This window comes from Falco punctatus, assembly GCF_963210335.1.
Source record: "Falco punctatus genome assembly, chromosome: 7".
Classification (NCBI taxonomy): Eukaryota; Metazoa; Chordata; class Aves; order Falconiformes; family Falconidae; genus Falco; species Falco punctatus.
This window is the reverse complement of record NC_137587.1, coordinates 50,043,983-50,062,369: the sequence shown is the minus strand read 5'-3', so window position 1 is coordinate 50,062,369 and position 18,387 is coordinate 50,043,983. Positions and strand designations below refer to the sequence as shown.

General features: G+C 39.5%; 1 protein-coding gene across 2 annotated transcripts in view; it reads left to right on the top strand.

The window, feature by feature from the left end:
* Window positions 1–18,387, top strand: part of UBE2Q2 (ubiquitin conjugating enzyme E2 Q2) — a 52,489-nt gene that overhangs the window by 7,208 nt on the left and 26,894 nt on the right. For both annotated transcript variants that reach the window (XM_080396863.1, XM_080396862.1), the window contains exons 2-3: window positions 10,337–10,441; window positions 17,420–17,524. In XM_080396863.1, the coding sequence (XP_080252989.1) occupies window positions 10,337–10,441; window positions 17,420–17,524 (210 nt within the window). The remainder of the gene's footprint in view (window positions 1–10,336; window positions 10,442–17,419; window positions 17,525–18,387) is intronic.

Genomic DNA, 18,387 nt, shown 5'->3' with positions numbered 1-18,387 from the left:
GTTCTGTGTCTTTTATGTTATCTCATGCATACAAGACATCCTGGTGTATTAAGTATTGTAGAGCAGTTAGTACCTGATTTCTTGAGCTTTAGTTTGGACTGCATTCTCCATTCTCCCAGGTACCTAGGTTTTTTTTAACCCCTCTGAGAGCAAGAGTTTGGTACAGGTGCAGATGTTGCAATGGTTTCTTCAGTGTGTATCCAGAAAGGCAGAAACATAAGCTCTGTCAGAACTTGTATAGTGGCATTAGGAAAAAAAATGAAAGTGTTCCTGTGAGGTGGTGTTCAAGATACCACAGGCTTCCTTGAATTTTTGAAGTAGGAAATGACTGGTAAGAGCGCAGTATTTAATTTATTGATGGTAAACATTGGTTGAACTCCATGATAGTGAGATTTTGCATGTGGGGGACAAAGTTCCATCTAAATGGCTCTAATCTGAAGGCCGGTGACTAGCAGTCAGGGTGGCTGCATACAGGTTGCTGTGAGGGGGAGCTGGGGAACTCGGGTGTAAGAGCGGTAGAGCAGCAGGACCTCTGTTAGCAGTGGGTGAGAATGAAAAATCCTTCTATCTGCAGATGTCTGGGGCACAGCACATTTGTAAAAGGAAAGGGCGTAAGAGAAGAACTGTTCACGGAGAAGGGGAAAGGGCGCAGTGCCTTGGATGGAAGGGGGGCTAAGCGATTTGAACACTTGAAAGATGTAAATTCTTGGAGAATTTGCAAGTTCGAAGTCTGCTCTGGAGTTTCTCACAGAGTTGATTTTCTGATTGTTTGCAGTAGGAGTTTGTAGACCTGTCAAAGTCAGGCATTTGCTGCAGCATTCTAGGAATGGTGAGAGGATGAAGAGGAGGAAGGGGAAGTCTGGATTTTTGGCTGGCAGCAAAAGTGGCGTCAGACTTTGCATGCTGTGGGATAACAAAGTGATAAAGGCAAGAATAAGTCTGCTAGGAAACTTTCAAGTGAAGTTGTGAGGAGTGTGACATGCGCCAACTTAGTTACAAAACTTCTTCAGTTCTGGCTGTAGTAAAAGCCAGAGTGGCAAGAAACAGCTTCGTGACACTGGTGTTGATGGTACCTTTTCTGAATGTACTTGTCTGTACAGTTGCAGAAGTTGGTAATTAATAACTCTTGATGATTCAAATGGATTGATAATTTTTTTTTCAAGAAAACAACTTCCTTCAGGAATTTGGGCACCTAGCATACTGTGCTGCTGGTAAAGAAAGAGTATTGGAGAATCAGATTTGCAAAATACCTTTCTCTTCAGTGCATGTCTAGCTGCTTATTAGATAAACCATTGCCAGCTGGAGTGCCTGTATTATATGTGCATTAAAGGAGAGAACCCCTTGTGGCTGAGGGCTCTAAAAGAAACATCCTCTGACAACTGTCAAGGCAGGAGTACAAGCACTCAGCGGGGTTTTTGCATGTGAGGATCAGGACAGGTTTGTTTTGACTGCGTGAGGTGCCATGGTGACAATCTGGATTCAAGTCTCAGCTCTACAACCTTTCTCCTGATAAGCCAGTCACTTAGCCTTCAGCGATGCTGTGTTCTTCACTCGATTTTCAGTGCGGGTGATCTGTAACTGTGTTCGTTGCTGTTAGTAGTACTGGCAAAGGAATGTTCCGTCGCTCACTTAGCTGGGCTGGCCATCTACAACAGTTTTCATTTTCAGTGACTACACGCTGCTCTTGAACAAGTGTCCCTTGCTATGCTGTTAGCTAAATCATACTTAGTGTTAACTTAGGAGTTGTGTTGGAGCAGCAGTATGTGAGCGTTTGGTGGATTTTACTTCAGGTCCATACAAAAGTGTTAAGAGTGTTCTGTCTTTTCTGTGAATTTCTTTGAATGGATAGGTGGCATGCCACATTATCTTGACTGTGAAGCAACATTTTATTCCCCAGGCCATCATCATAAATATCTGTGTTTTTATCAGAAAATGTGCCTTTTTTTGCTTTTATGCTAAACCTTGTATTTTAATTCTGTGTAGTTACACTGGACAAGTATATGTACTGTGCAGTTATGTTATACTGAACAAGGCCTGCTGCCTTTTGTTTGGGAAGGGGAGTGGATGAGGTTGTGGCAGCTGATAAGAGAGTCTGATAAACCTGTTTTTCCATGGGTAGTGTGCAGTTTCACATACCAGCATCAGGAGTTGGGACATTTTGTGTAGATTAAATAGTTTGAAGAATGACTGGCTGTAAAAACTTGACCAAAATAACTTGACCATAAGAAATATAAGAACTACGATGCCACATCTGCATTCATGTTTGTGACCACTTGAAGTGATGTTTGATGCCTTTGCTACTTTGGTTGTATGTGTTTTGGCTGCTTCTAAGGTAATGAAGTTTGAGCAGTGGGAGATTTAAATGTGTGTACCTGGATAGAGATGTGGAACTAAAACATGGAAGTAGCTTAGATTGTTTCATGAACTTTGAAAATATTGGCCTCTTCTATGCTCTTCTATGTGTCTGTTTGAAAGCAGCATTTGCTTAAGGAATTCTTTTATTCTCAAAACATCATTTTATGTCTTGGGTGTATCCAGAAGTAAAGAAGTCAAAGATTCTCTAATAATTTTGAGAGAATTCTATGGGCTTGGATTGAACAAATGAATTTATGCAGAGCTGCAAATTACAAGCTTCTTGGGGTTTGGAATAATTTTTACATATGAAGTGTCGTTGAAATACTGTCCCCATTCATACGTACTCAGCTGTGGTCACCATCTTATAAATACTGGCGCTTGCAAATGCTGCTGAATCTGTATATTGCAAAAAGTGTTCCATAATCTTGGCTTTCTGTTGATTTAAAAACATGCTCTAGGCAATGTGCACTTGTGCAGAAAGTGACTGTAGAAGGTGCAAAGTGGCAGACTGTGGCAAGTGTGTCTATAAAAGCCTGATGTGACAGGAGAGGAGCTGCCTTGCTCTGCCCAAGAGGATGTCTGTTGTGAAGACAGAAGTAACATCCATAACGATCCTGTATGCTCTTAACAGAAATGCTTCCATGTGGTTATTTTGTTGTAGCTTTCTGCAATCAGTAGAAGTTGTTTGTACAGACAACTGTGGTTTTTCTGGGGACAATTTGTGATTGTAGGGTGAATTTTACAGGTACCTATAGAATTGTGGTTTGTGACGGTCTTTCTGTTTAATGAAGCACATGCCTTTGATCCCTTCTTCTCCAACATGGCTGTATTCAATAACACAAACTAATCTAAAACAAGATACTCTGCTACACTTGCCTTGTTCCCTGGAGAGCGTGTGGGAGAGGAAAATCATGACCCTGTTAGTTGTGTTGTCTTAACGCACTCCTGAAGGTGTTCAGTTCGGCAGCGATGAGCGTTATCAGCAAGCCTACAGAAGAGTAAGTGAATGAATCCCATAATACCTCTGTAAAGGTGCAGGATGATTAAGCTCTTGCAATCTCCAGGGATCCAACCAAAGCATGCCGCTTCATCTGTGATTGTCTTGTATAGGCTGTAGCTGTCAAGACAGTCATTAAACTTGAGGGTAGAACTGCGGTAATTTTCTATGTTTGAGAGACACGTGTCTGTCAGTTGAACTTGGTACCTTACCAAATGCATAAGTTGTAACAAGTATTCTCACTGAACTGAGCGTGTCAGGCCTTGACTCCAGGAGGAGTGTTAGAAAATTAAAGCTAGTACAAGCTTGCTTTTCGTGGTATGGGAACAGTTAAAAGATCTCTGTTTAACTGAACTCCAGTGAACAAAAAATATCCTTCTGTTTATATGCATTGAACAAGTTAATAGCATGTTGTATACAATCTTAAAATGCAGAAGCAGGTTGAAGTTTTCCCCTTGTTCAGCAGGGATGGGTAAAATTCACTTTGCTGCTTCCTTACCCCCAATATTAAATTTTATTTTTAAATGCCACACCCCACCCCCACCCCCCCCATCACATATGCTTTTCTTTTGGAACTCTGGATCACCGAACTGGTAGATTCTTAAAGAAATTACAATTATTTCATATCTAAAAGTGCAAATTTTTACTTGGGCTTGGAAATTATTAAATGTTAGAATACTATAATACGTTAAATAACTCATTCAGTCTGTACAACAGAGCAAATGGTGATGTCTGGATGTTTGAAAACCCAAAATTTTGGGGTTTTAGCACCTTGAGGTTTCTTTGAAGTAGCTTTGTTTGGAGTACTTCCACTGAAGTTTCAAAAAACCTGAGTTGAAAGTGACCCTTCATGCTTTCTTCCTTTTTTAATTATGATAAAGAATTGCATGGGAGGGCAGATGACAGTCTGCTGACTTCTAAAGTTTCTTGGCCTGTAGATTTCACAGGCACTCAAATACTTAGTGGAAGAAGAGTCTTACTTGCATCTTAAGCTGCCTTTGGAAAATTTGGCCCCTAATTATGGGAAGCAGTCTGTCAGTTGTGTGATCATAACTAATACTTCTAAGAAGATGTAAGCTCTAGTATTTTATGGCCATCAAGCTAAACTTTAGCTTTAAGAGTATCTTCTCAAATCCTGATATTTTTGTTAATGTTAGTTCTGTGGGGTTTTTCTTTTTCCTCTAAAGGCAGGTTGACACAGGTGAAAAATTTAGTGAATGGCTAACAATTTCAAATGTGTACTAAACTGTAGCTAATTGTATAGTTTAATCTTCAGTATTTTTTTGGATGTTCGTATAGGACATGTATGTGATCCCTAACTAGTGGGACTTGATTTTAGTTAAAAATAATGAATTCTGCTATTTAATTCAAACTAGCAAACTTGGTAGCATCAAGGTGTCTGCTGAGGGAAAGCCATCTATGATTTGAGATCAATCACTTGATGTGTGTTTATAGCTGCAAATGTGTTCGCCTTGAAAAGACTGTATTAGCCTTCTGAAATGCCTTGTTACATTAGTATTTACTTTGTTACCAAGATTTGTGTGAGCTGGAATGGTCTCTTGTTACCGTTCTCATAGCAATGAAGCTGTTCAAAAGATTTGGGGGTTTGATGTTCTGTTGTTTGGAAGTAAAGGGGGGTGGACAAAAACTTTTGGACTGAGAAGATAGAAGTTGTGTTGTGAAAATCAGCTGTGTTTTAGTTGTAGCTGGTGTAAAAAGAACAGAACTAGGTTCTCTCAATGATAGAGATCTTGCAAAAACTTAAATTGGTTTAATCTTGTTTACCCAGTATACTACGGAGTTTTAAAAGAAAAAAATTTTCAATCTATAATGATCTGCAAATTAAAGAAAATGAAGAGCTGTCAGCATGTAATTGCGATTTTAAATCATGATGCTGAAGATGTACGTTTTCCTGCCATTTGGCCATGATAAAATGGCACCATTGTGTAGCCAAGTAATGTGGGTGCTCTGCTGCCTCATAGCAAACTGCCTGTATAGGTCGTTCTGATCTTAGGAATGGAAGCAAGATGGGTTGTTTTAATTTAGCAACTTCACGATTTCAACAGTATTGTAGTGATATAGAAAGAGCTCGTTTAAAAGTCTCTAACATCAAAATTGTGTCACTGTAGCTTTACAGAACAGGATGAAGATTACATAACACTGCAAGTAAAACAGCCATATTGTTAAGGGTGAGAAAGCTTAGATAGGATATACTTAGATGACAGATCTCTACCCAGGAAAAGCTGTTTTAATGCATGTGTTCCTGGTATCTTCTGTCATTTTTTGCTGCCTTTTTTCCCCCCAGTAATTAAAATCGTTAGTAAAATATAGGTAGAGCCTCTTGTAGAGGATGCAAAGGAATGTCTGATCAGCATGATCCTGTGTGTATTCTTCTAATACGCTGTGGTTTTCCGAAATGACATGATAGGTTTTGAAATTGTTCCAGCGGCAGGAGCACGGGGCTTTATTCTCTTTGTATTTTGTATGTTTATTAGCAGGCGAAATGCTTTTGCTGCATTCTGTTACAGAAGCGTTACTGTTGACAAAGGTCCCAGCCTGTCCTGGTGTTCATACAAAGACTCTCTAGAAGTGGTGATCCCATGAATTGCAGTTGTCTCTGGGTCGTCTGTGAACATATTCAGCCTTTGTCCTTGGGCCTGGGTGCATGCTCGGTGTGATGTCGTCTCATCGTGTCACGTCTTACTGAGTGGTTGCGTTAACGCACGCCGTACAGCTTGGAAAGCTAGCTTGTGAAAGCTGCTTGAATCAAAGCACTGTAGCCTTTGCCTCTTGTGATGAATTTTTGGTTTTACTTGTAGAGAGCAGGGAAATGTCACGTTGCAGCAGTTGCATAAAAGATTTCAAACACTTACTGTGGGTGGTGCTTGCGCAGCCAGGCTAGGTTACACCACACAGCTGATGTACCGTGATTTTGTAAAAGGCCCAAAATAACATGTGGTGGTTTTGGGTTTTAGCCACTGAGGACTAATAGTAGAATAACTGCTATTCTAGGGTTCCTCTCATGAAATTTTGTTTTTGCATGTGGGAAGCTTGCGTTCCTTACATGACAACTCAAATCCATCTCTTCTCTCTATAGTGTGCAGATATGGAGGAAAAACCCAACTTAATTCTCTCGACAGAATTAGCTGCTCTGAAGTTCAGTTGACCTTACAAACCACAAGCGTAGTTTTTCATTGCATGCTATGGTGGTACAAACTCATGAGCTTGTTTATATCTCAAGATGTATCTCAGAATGTTTGAAGTTTTGTGTGTGAATTCTATATTTCAAAATATAGTGACTCATATTCGCATGAAACTCAACTGTTCCAAAAATATGGATTACTTACAGATCTGGAGAATCTTAGTGCTATTTATGTTTTTAAGTTAAATGAACGTATTTATTGCTAAGTCTGAAGAATTAGTGTTGCAACAAACTGGAAGTTTGATTGAACCTCTATGTTAATATTAAGCATCTGTTGTGAAAAAGTTGGAATATGCAATTGAATATCCGTGTTCCAGAAGTCTAAAACTTGAAGCCTTTTCTGATGTGGATGAATGAATGTGCTCACACAGTGTTTAAGAAAAGCCTTTCTGATAAATGCGTTGTTTCCATTCACGTTTCAAAAGCTAAAGTAGACTAAAAAATTGAATATTTAATAATTTTTAGGGTCTAGTAATTAATATGTCTCTACGCAAATATGCAGACAGTTTCAAATCCTAGAAGGACTGTTGTTCAGTACAGAAGGTATCAGCACGTGCAGGTAGCCACTGTAATGTATTTCAACACACGGTGGGACTGCTTGATCGTCAGATCTGCACGATCTGTCGTGTCCCTGTCTGACAAAGGATTTGCTGCAAGTTCTTCAGAGGACATTTTTGTATAGGCGCACCAGACTGGGATAGATACTGACTGCAACCAACAAATGTCCTACTGTGGGTTTGTTTATTAAATCCTTCTGGTGGAGAAAGGAGAAACAGTTGTCAGAAAAGAATAATGTAGGCAGCGAAGAGTTGAGCTTTATTCTGTAAGCACTCTTCAGATTCCAGATATGGTTTAGAAGAGTGGCCTGTCAGTCGTTAATCTTCTATAAATCATTGCAATTAATAGACTGGCTTAGAACTGGGTTAACGTAACTAAAAACACTTGGGGTTTATTTGTTTGGTTTTTTTTTTAAAGGCAAAAATACCTGTTGGGAGAATGCGCGCACACACACACAGTTCAAATGTTGACTGTATCTGGAGAATATTTTTATTCTAATGATTCTGGGGATTTTAATAAGCAGGGGCTCAATGAATCTTGGAAGGGGTCGTGCTTATTCTTTGTGTTTTCTGATGGAAATGTTGGTGTGATCTGAAGTTGCAGCAGTAGTGTTTGGCACGTTGCTTTTCTCTTCATGAGCTGGCCAGAGAAGTTCAGGCCTCAAAAGCAGCTGGTTCAAACAAGTCTTCAGGCAGTCGGGCCATAGTCGGCAGGGTCTCCCTTCCGATGTCCCCACTGTGCTTAAAGGTCCAGCGTGCAGTGTGGAAGCCTTGGGCTGAGGGTATTGCTGTGTTGCAGAGGACTTCGCAGGTAGGCTGCACGTTATTAAAAATGAATGAGACATTACAGGGTTTGTACTGATAACATCTTTAATGAGCTCTAGCTCCTAAAAATAATAGTTTGGGAACCCAGTGGCAACTGGGAATTCGATGTTTCTCCAGCAGTCATAGTGGTTAGTCTTTCAGGAATATCTTAAGTGAAACTGAGGAGAAAATACACTTTTCCAAGGTACTGCATTTGGTAAAGGAAGAAGGTAATTAAACCAGCTGTAACTTACCCGTCCATTTGCCCGCCTTAGCCTTAAGACCTTGGCAAGCTGAGCACTGGGCTTTGCGGACAGGCCTTCGGGATGTCGGACCTCAGTTAAGCGAGAGCAGGTGTTTTGAGGCCTCTGCTGCGTGTGCTATGCTTCGGAGTGAACCTGAAAGGTGTAAACAGTTCGTCTTTTCATAAAGATACCAGGAATATCATGTGTTCTAAGGTATTTTTAGCTCTGACTTAAAAAAAAATAAATAGAAACTTGGTGGGGGTGGGGTAATTGAGCTTGTTTCAGTTTGTGCAAAGGCTTCAGTTTACAGGTGGGAATTCTGAGACTTCTGGAGCTAGCACTTCCCTGGAGCATGCTGCCAGGTGGGAACTCCACGGATGGTCTGTTTTGCCAAAGCTGATGTCCTTTATCTAATCTTATGGTTTCTTTTATGAAGTTCAGCACTTCAGCTAGAAGGTCAGATAGGAAGTAAGTGTTGTTAAAAGCCAATTCTAACATGCTTCTATTTCTCTCCAGTTCTCAAATGGATAGTGTTCTGCATTCTAATAAACCCAGTATCTTTGAAGTGGCAGAAGCTAGTTTAAGTTAGGAAGGTCTGGGTTTTTCTTTTGGAACTTGCTCTTTGAGAGCTTGCCAAGGCGAAGTTTGCTTGGGAATCACTAAAGACCAGATGCTAACACTGACAGACAGGTATGATGCCTGCCTTCTGTGAAACTTTTTACTGCTGTCTTGAAAACCATAAAGCAAAAAATATGCAAGATGCAATCAAGAAAGGGTGTAAGTTTGTAAGCATAGTGCACATTTTGAAGTCACCTGTTAGAGTAGCAGTAGGAACCTTGACTCTTAAGTGTTGAAGGATGAAGCGAGATTTGTTGTCTCTGGAATGAGAAATAGGGAATTTTTCCTTTTAAACTGCAGTGAGGGTGATGAATTAAAATTCAGTCATATTATTTTTTAAGGCCTGGGGATATGAAGGTAATATCTGGTTGATAAAACTGAGGTTCAGCAATTTGTCTTCAGCTACTAGAATTTAATTGAATGGGTGAGAAGTAAAATGCCTTAACTAAAGCAAAAAAAGATCCAAACATGCTGATGATATGAAGGGACACTTCCTGTAGAGTTGGAAGCTATGTGGTTTCATCCATCCTCACTGTTGCCAAAGCCATGTCGGTAAAAAGGTTGGAATTGCCATTTGAAACATTTAATCAAGAGGCAAAGGACTTCTGCCTACTTTTCTGTAAGCAAGGCTCTCTGTAGCACCCTTTTGAAGGGCTGCATGCTGTGGCAGCTTAGAGACAGAAAAAATCACTTACCAAGGATTGTATGAGGTTGTGTGCCACATGTGTTCCGTATGTTGTATGTGCCCTAACCGTGGCTTGTTCTGGAAAACTGAGTACGCTTCTAACCCTGTGAATGCATTTGGTCTCACCACTGTCACCAGGATGTGTTTTGGCACCCGCCTAACAACTGTAGGGCTGTATCGATGGGGGACAGTTAACTCTGTAAGCTTTCTTGATAGGGTTGTATGCAATATATTGTCTGAGAAATCTTTCAACAGTGGAAACTCCTCTATGCGCCTTGATGATACAAAGATAAAATTGCAGATTTTTGGCGTAGTGATCTGCCTGTTAACTTGTCCTCCAAGGCAGGAGATATGAGCGGTGTTGCTGAAGTCTGAGGGCTAGTGCTAGAAGAGTTTGAATAATCCTGTTTGAGCAGATCTGAAGATTCCAGGTTTGTTGCTCACAGCTTTTATTTGGAAGAATCTGTATTTTTATAAAAAAATGGTATAGTTTTATTCTTGGACATGTACTCAGTGTGATTCCATTTTTTGGTAATGAACACCTTCACGCGTTTCTAAATTTCTCCCTCCTGCTCCACCTGCCACCAGGGTTTTAAACTTTTCAGCACTGTTTCTTGTGTATGTCCATCACCTGATCAAGATGAAAATAGGATGAAATACTAGAAGAACCAGTTGGCTGGATTTCTTTCAACTTCTCTTGTGTTGCTTAAAAATACTGTGTTAAAAGCTTCTGTGTTACCTGACTTAGAGTAAGATTAAAGGTCATGTTAATACTGTGTTGTGAAATTTTTTGTGTGAATTAATTTAAAAAGCTTTTTGGGTTTTATTCATTTATTTGTTGGGTCTTTTGTGTTGTTTTGTTTTTTTTAACAGGAGTCTTACCCCTCTTCATCACCAATATGGTTTGTAGAATCAGATGACCCAAACCTGACTTCAGTCTTAGAGCGTTTAGAAGATATTAAGAAGAGCAATACTCTGGTGAGCAAGTGTTTTGGTTGTTTTGGGTGTTTATTTAGCTTTGTCACGTTAACAAGCAATTAAGTAAGTGCAGTTTTGGGGTTATTTGGTGTTTTTTGGAAGCACAAGTTTCTTTTCTAAAAATATACAAACCAAAAGTAATCCAAAAGATCTGGGGCAAGGAGGAGGAGATGACTTAAATGCTCGCTTTCTGAAAGGTTAAGTTTCAGCCCCAATAATGACATGGTTTAAAGTTTTCTGAAAATACTTAAACAGTGAAATGCATGAGAACTTAAAACTATTGAATAAAACAGCTTTTCTAGAGTTTTCTTTGCATAGAGATCAGTTATAGAGGCAAAACCTTTGTGTTCTTGAGAATGTATGTTCTCCAATACATGGCTATGATACAAAGAATTCCTGCTATCAATAAAGACATAACTTGACCTGTTAGCTTCTGGTTCATCAGAATGTTCCTTAGATAGTGATAAGTTTGAGCAGTGTCGTGACTTCAGATGATTGCTATTTAAAGAAACATCTTTGCACAGATTCTAATGGTAGTTTTGTATTTCGGAAAACGATCAGGCATTATATCTCACTTGAGTAAGTATTTTGATGTAGTGATAGGAGCTCTTTGTGTGTATACGTATAACATAAAAATCAACTTCACATGCTATGCATGAAAGTAACCGTTTCTTGATGTCCTTGAATGTTGCTTGGAAATAAATTTCAGCACAAGTATACTTTGTTCCACAAAGAGCAGTATTGCATCCTACTGACAAATTCTGTGATTAAGAGTTGCTTTGCCTCTCCAAATTCAGCTTTATGGATATCAAATAGCCCTTAAGGGTGATCTTTATTAACAAATTATTTCAACATTTTTTTGTTTATTTTTGTGTACAGGAGTGCATGCATGCACGTGATGCATATGAAACTAATCAGTCTGCAGAATACTGTTTATTACATGGACGGTGTGCTGGCATTGGTATTTGCCTGGTTTTGGAAAAATTGAGAATATTCTTTCTCGTGAAATCACTTACCTGTGATGTTTACTGGGATAATGTTAATCAAATGTACTTGACCTTAAATAAGGATGTGTAAATTTCTTTTTCTGAAGAATATTTAGGATGCATTTGACTGTTAGCAGAAATAATTAGAAAACTAACAGGCGAGAGTCTTCATGGGTCTTTCCATAATTAAAAACAAAGGGGCATTGCAAAGAAACACTAGTGGTTTAGTAACCTGTCGTCAGATCCAACATAATATACAGGAGACATACCTATCAGGTGTGTATTTTCTTCTTACAACCTAAACTTTAGACTAAACTACACTTAGAAGAATGTTATAGAACTCTTAGTCTTTGTGACTTCTGTGTAGAAAGACGTTCAACAGTATGGTAGCAGAAAATGTGGGCAAATCAATCTTTTTCTGTAATACAATTTTCAGAAGGTTCTCCAGCTTGAAGCTGTGTGACTACAGCTTCAGACTAAAGGTTTTAGGCGAGGTATTTCCTATGTTTAACTACCTACAGCTTTGCTTGCAGGAAGGTAGAAAGCTTTATCACAAACATGCATAGGACTTGCTGTACTGAATTGTATATGCACATAGGCTGCTTACGTATGTTGTAAGAAAACAGTTTCTGATATCAAGATTGTACTTGCCCTTGTAAAAGCTGATGGGTTGATGTAATAGACACCTGTGGATGGCCCATTGGTTTCTCGGGAATCCACCCCACATCATGTTATGCCAAGGTGAAGACAGATGGGAGTGGTTGAAGAGACGAATACTTAAGACTACAAAAATATGACTACTTTGTTTTGCTCAAAAGGCTTGGCTTTGTGGGGTTTGGGTTTGTTTTTTCTCCCTACAACTTTTCCCCCTGCAACTCCCTCCCCTTCAAGGGTGTTAGAGCAACTCACACACAGACTTCTTGGAGTAGGATAGGAAAGGATAAGGAGCTACCTGTGGAAATGCAGAGGCTTCTGACTTATCAAGCTATCTCCCAAAAAGTCACTTAGTTCAATTTAGACCTTTGGAATGTTTCAAACCAGTTTCCATTTAATTTATCGTAGCTAAAAGATGATTTGTGCCATGTTGCTCTAAACTCATAAAGTTATTGGAATGGTCAAATTTTGAATGAGAAAATTGCATTGGACTCTTCCAGGAGCTCAACTGAGCATAGCAAACGTGCTAAAAGCACTGCTAGCACGTGTAGACCGATTTAGTGTTCTTTGGTATTACTCTGTCCTCTGTACTTGCTTTGTAACTTTTGACAGGTATCAGCTGTTTGGGGAACTGAATAACATGTTCTTCAGGCACCAGAGCTTGACAGGACTATATATATATATATGGAAGCCCTGTCATTTGACATCATAAAAGGAAAACTGTTTTACCATGTTAACATCATGCACATGTCTCCTGGAAAACCTCCTATGGGTCTGAAACTGTGTTACTTACTTTGGCATCAGCATGGTGCTTTTTGCTATGAAAATTTGTCAAGGCGAAACTATAAATGCTGAAAAGTTGTTGAGAACGTGATCAGCATAGATAACATTAGGTTTGGAGGCTTAGCTACTTGGCTGTTCATACTGAACAAGCTTCAGTCAGCAGATTGAGGGGCTACAGAATTCCCTCTGACCTCTAGTGTCTCCTGAATTCCTTTTCAGATCCTGAAAATCTGCATTATGTTAGACTTGGTAGGTAGCTGAAACTGACAGCTGCCTTCTAGTGGTTGTGCCATGCAAAAGACAAATCCTACTTCAATTTCGTTATTCTTTTTAATATAATGGAAGTTATAGTTGCAAGTCTAAAGTCTCAAATCTTACTTAATATATTTAAATATAACTGTACATGATTTGGAGGTTTTCTTTTTAAAGACAATATTGAAATGGACTTAAATTCAGATAGGCAGCTTCAATTCTCACACTCTGCAAACCTTCAGGGCTTAGACTTGCATGGAAGACATCGAAAGTATAGAATTCCTGGGATAAGTATGTGTACAACTTGGATAAGCTGCTGTCCCCAAGCACTCTGCTTCTGTATTAAGAATTTAGATTTAGTCTCACATGATGGCATTTCAGGAAAGAATGTTGGATTTTGCAAGCTACCAATGTGGCAACAAGTAATTCTGTGTTGGGGGTCAGAGATGATATGCAGGAAGCAGCTTTGCTTTACTTTCTGAAACCGCCCGAAGCTGCTGAATGTGTGTGAGACCAGTTACTGTCACAGACTACCTGATGGCTAAGTAGGGAGTCACGCTCCAAATGACAGTTGTATCCTTTTTCAGCAGTTTCCTTCGGTGGTAGGCTAAGACTTACTGATTTTTTTTTTTATTATTTTTATATAGGTATAACATGTGAGTATATAGATAGATACATACATGTAGAAGAATAATTATGTGTATACTTATAGTATATCTATGTTTCTTGGTAATCAGAAAACAAGCTGCTTCACAGTAGACCCAGCAGTGTATTAATATCATTGAAAGTATCCTAAAATTTTCAATGCTTTCATACTGATCTCTTTGTGCATGAAAAGGCCTCCTAATGTAGGACAGGTTTCAGAAAACTTGTTCTAAACTGTTTTCAGATTTGTAAGATGTTAACACAGGAAAAAAAAATTGAGAGGTGCTTTTGTGTTCAATAACAGCATTATGGTTTCCATAACTATCCCAACTTTTCAGAACTCCTGAAGCATTAAAAGTTATAGATGTATATATAATATTTTAATATTTTGCTGTTATTTTCATGTTAATTATAATCAATATCATTAATATATAAATTTGTCATTATATTTTGTCACTGGCAGTTTACATTGTTCCTTTAATACCCTGTGAATTATTCATTCCAGTTGCTGTTTAGTTTCTGCTTTAGGCAGTTTGTATTCCAGGGAAACTATTGATGTACTGGTAGCCTGCTTTTCTCAGTAGCCCTAAAGTGTGTGTAAAGTGTATTTTACATTAGCCAAGCACGTGAAGTTAGCCTGGAAATACATGTAAATTATTAATACATGGCAGAAATCTGCTATCCTTTTTTGATACAGTCTGTTCCTGTACCATTAACACATACCAAATGATGCTAGACCCTGCTTAGAGCAGGGGGTTGGATCAGGTGGCTTCCAGGCATGTCTTTCAGCCTGCATTATCCTATGATTTTTCATACGTATGAACAGAGCATAAGGGATAATGATGATGGTCATCCATGGCAGAGGTATCAAGGATATGAAATGAATTCCTGTGGAGGAAAAACAGGAGTAAGGAAGAAGGGTTGTAGAGATGGGATCAGCTTCTCGCTCTGCCACCACCTTTGCAGGTCGTAGAAACAGATGTTGAGTAAAACAACTTAGCTATAACAATGCAGTTTCACCTTTGCATTAACCTAACCCTGAAGTGTAGGCTGCTGCCATGGGAGGGTGTCCCTGCTCTCAGCTGCATGGTCCTGCCTCGCCCTGTACAGCGAAACCGGTGCCGATGTGCTGAAGCACGTCAGGAATTGATCTGTCGTGAAGTTTGTAAGCTGTGACGTGGTTGTGTGATCTCTCTTGCCAGTGCAAATAAGAAGGTGAAAACGTGCTGGTGAAGACAGGGAGACCCCTCTTCAGGCACAGCCGCTGTGTACTTGGGTCCAGGTCGTGCCAGCAGCTGGTTGCTTTGAGAGTGTCTGCATACCTTGCAGCAGTACTGTCTTCAGAGGGAAGTGAGACAGGCTTACAATGTAGGTCCTGGCTGCACAGGTTCCTTCTGAATTTCAATTCAGGTGACAGGACATCCCGTGAAGAGGATGGGGAGTGGAGGAAGCAGGGCAGGAAGTGGTTCTTAACTCTTTTCCCAGCCCTTAGTGCCTTTCTGTAAAGACGCATTTAATATTGTGTTCACTTGCTTTTTCAAGCTTTGGACCAGCTAAATGCCGGTGGTGGTATTCTTTCCCCACCATTTAGGCGTTTTTTGTATGCTTCACAACAGATACAAACAAATTAATGACTTGCCTAGCTTTACATAGATACACGAGAAAAATTACAGTTCCTAGAATTTTATAGTTTATGCTCCAACTCTGCATGAGGCAGTGTTGTTTGTGCAGAGGAAAATTTTCTCAACAAAAAGTGTAGCAGTGCATCTTTAGGCATCTTACACATACCGAGACTAGTAGTTCTGAGACCTGTGATTCTATCTGCCAACTGACTTTTTGATTGATCAGCCCACTTTATGACTGCTCAAAGATATCCTGATGTTTCAGGCACCCAGAAAGTTTCAAACTGGTGTAGAGTCTTAACACTGATGAGAAATGTGATGGTTACAGAAAGCTTCTGGCAGCATAAACTATCACATCTTACGTATATACCCACAAGAAATGTGTTGCTGATATACCAATCCTTTTAGTGTCATCTGCTTTACTTTTGAGCTAAGGATGACTGTCACTAATGATATGGGAACACAAACATTGTGTGATAGAGACAATCGTAATTCTTGCAAGGCAGGCAGGTATGTCTGTTCATGGACTCCAATAAATAACGTACCTGTTTAATAGGAATATTATTTGAGTTCTACTGGAGAAGGGAAAAGCACTGAAGCTTTCAGACAGCATAAGGACAACGTTTGCTTGTCACTGCTAGCAGTTTGGGCTTGGAAATGAGTTCTTAACCTTGAAGAGGCTGAATTTTCACTTGCAATAGGGTAAGGTAAGAGCATTTAAACTGGCCAATAGCAGGCTTTAGACACGTAGAATATTTTGGAATGATGAGATTTTTTTTTTCTTAGGTGCCTTAATTTATTGTATGTTTTAAGAAATCCAGTGTACAGACACCAAATAGTGTTGTAGAGGTATCCTTTCAGGATAATGCAGTCTATGCTGTACCTTGGGTGAGGCCACGTTGCCTCAATCTCCCTCCTTTTTGGAGAGATACTCAAAGTGGAGTGGAGGCTGCTGCTCTGAGTGTAACTACTAATAGTGCCAAAGGGTATGTGTACCGAAATGGTTGTCTTGCACGCTGCCTTGCACAAGTGGCAAGGCAAACTCCCTTTAGTATCTGGAAGAAAAGTCCATAAATGTATATATAATTTGTAACAGCTTCACTTAGGGTACTGTTGTGCAAATAACAAAGTGTTGTCCTTTTTGCACATGTATTCTGCAGTCCCTTCTTTGTTTTTTTGACATAACTATGTGAAGACCTTGGGAAGCTAGGACACGCAGTAGAACAGTCTTTTATGGTCATGGCCTTAACTAGGAATCTGAGGTTGCCTAAGAAAGTTAACAGCTATGGAAATCCACTTAATTAGTGTGGTGATCAAGAAGCAAACAATGTTCCTCTGTTTCTGCAGAACTAAATTTGTTTTCTGGGTAGCATTACAGTGAGTGAAAGGTGTTCCCTATTTTGCAATTAACAGAACGCACGCAGTCAGTGTAACACTGAAGGCTGGGAACAGAAGTCAGTGATGGTAACAGATTGTGCCTCGGCCTGATACAAGGTAGAGCAAGCAGGCTGCCTGGGTCTCGCTCAAAGGCTGGCTGCTTAAACGCCTTGTACAGTATGTGTGTTGCTTCTGGTGCCTCACTGGTGTGCCCTAGAAAGGGATTTGGGATGTAGAAAATCAGGCTGTTCCTCGGTTTTTCTGAAGATGTGGTTCTTTAACCTAGGAAACTGGAACGGGCCATCTTGTCTCGTGGAATATGACTGTTTGATTATTCCCTAGTGACTTGTGGCTGAGACAACTCTGCCTGGAATGGATGATGCTGTCAGAGCAGATTGTTCTTTTGCTCACTTTTTCACTTGACATGACGAAATGAACAGGAGCCATCTTTAACTTGCTGTGTCCTTGGTTTCCCTTTGTGGGGATTTTATTACAATGACTACAGGGAAAAAGAGGGGTCTTAAAACTTTATTCTGGTGCATGCAGATTTAAATGCTGTGCACTGACTGCAAGTTCAGTATCAACACATGAAGAAAACTCAAAATATATTGTTCTGTGCTTTGATTTAAATAGATGTTTCCATGTTTTCTTTTTTATAGCTTCTTCAACAGCTGAAGCGATTAATATGTGACCTCTGCAGATTATATAATCTTCCTCAGCATCCAGATGTTGAAATGCTAGATCAGCCATTACCAGCTGGACAGGTAAATTAAAAAGCTGTGGCTCCTTATGGTAATGAAGGATTTGTTTTTTCAACTGCAAGAAACAAGATCATGGGAACAATTAAACCTTGTGTGAGCCAGAACTGAGATGTGAAGCACTGTTGGTTTATGGTGTCCTCAATCTGAATTTTGTTTGCAGATTCCATTTAATAATGGTGTGGTAATATTACACAATTTGCTTTGGAGTTTCTGTCTCATTGAAAGGTGTGTATGTGATACCAGTGCTGTTGGTTTAATTCCCTCCTAAATACTGTTCAAGCCAATTGCTGTGCATTCCTAGTGCTTTCCAAATTTACTTTCTTCTGAAACATAAATGTGATTAAACACTGTTTGCTTTTTCTTGAAGAGTATATGTTTTACAGTGTGCACTTGGATGAACTACTATTGATGTTTTCCTTCCTCTTCAATCCCTTGCGGAGACATGGGATATCAAGGCCATATGCTACTTTGGGTAGGGAGTGTCTGAGGTGCTATGTTTACTTTTTGTGCATTTGGCAAATTAAGAGTTGCGAAGGGCTGGGAAATGTTCTGGTTAACCAAAATGTTTTGTATTGTGCTGAAAACAGAACTGGTAATAGACAGTAACTGTTCCTTTTTTTGGTATTTTTAATAAGATTATGATGTCGTCTTTTGCTTATACTTGTTCAGATGACACGAGTTCTGAAAATTCCTGTAGCATAACAGATGGTTTTCCTGTGGTGACAGTACTATAGTAATGACAAATAACTTGCTTAATTTTGGTCATGTGCCAAATTGTAAGCCTATAGGATTTTTCTCTCAGCCACCCACATAGCAGTGCAACTGTAAGGCAATAGGCTTGTAATATCAGGAAGTGGCTTCGTTGA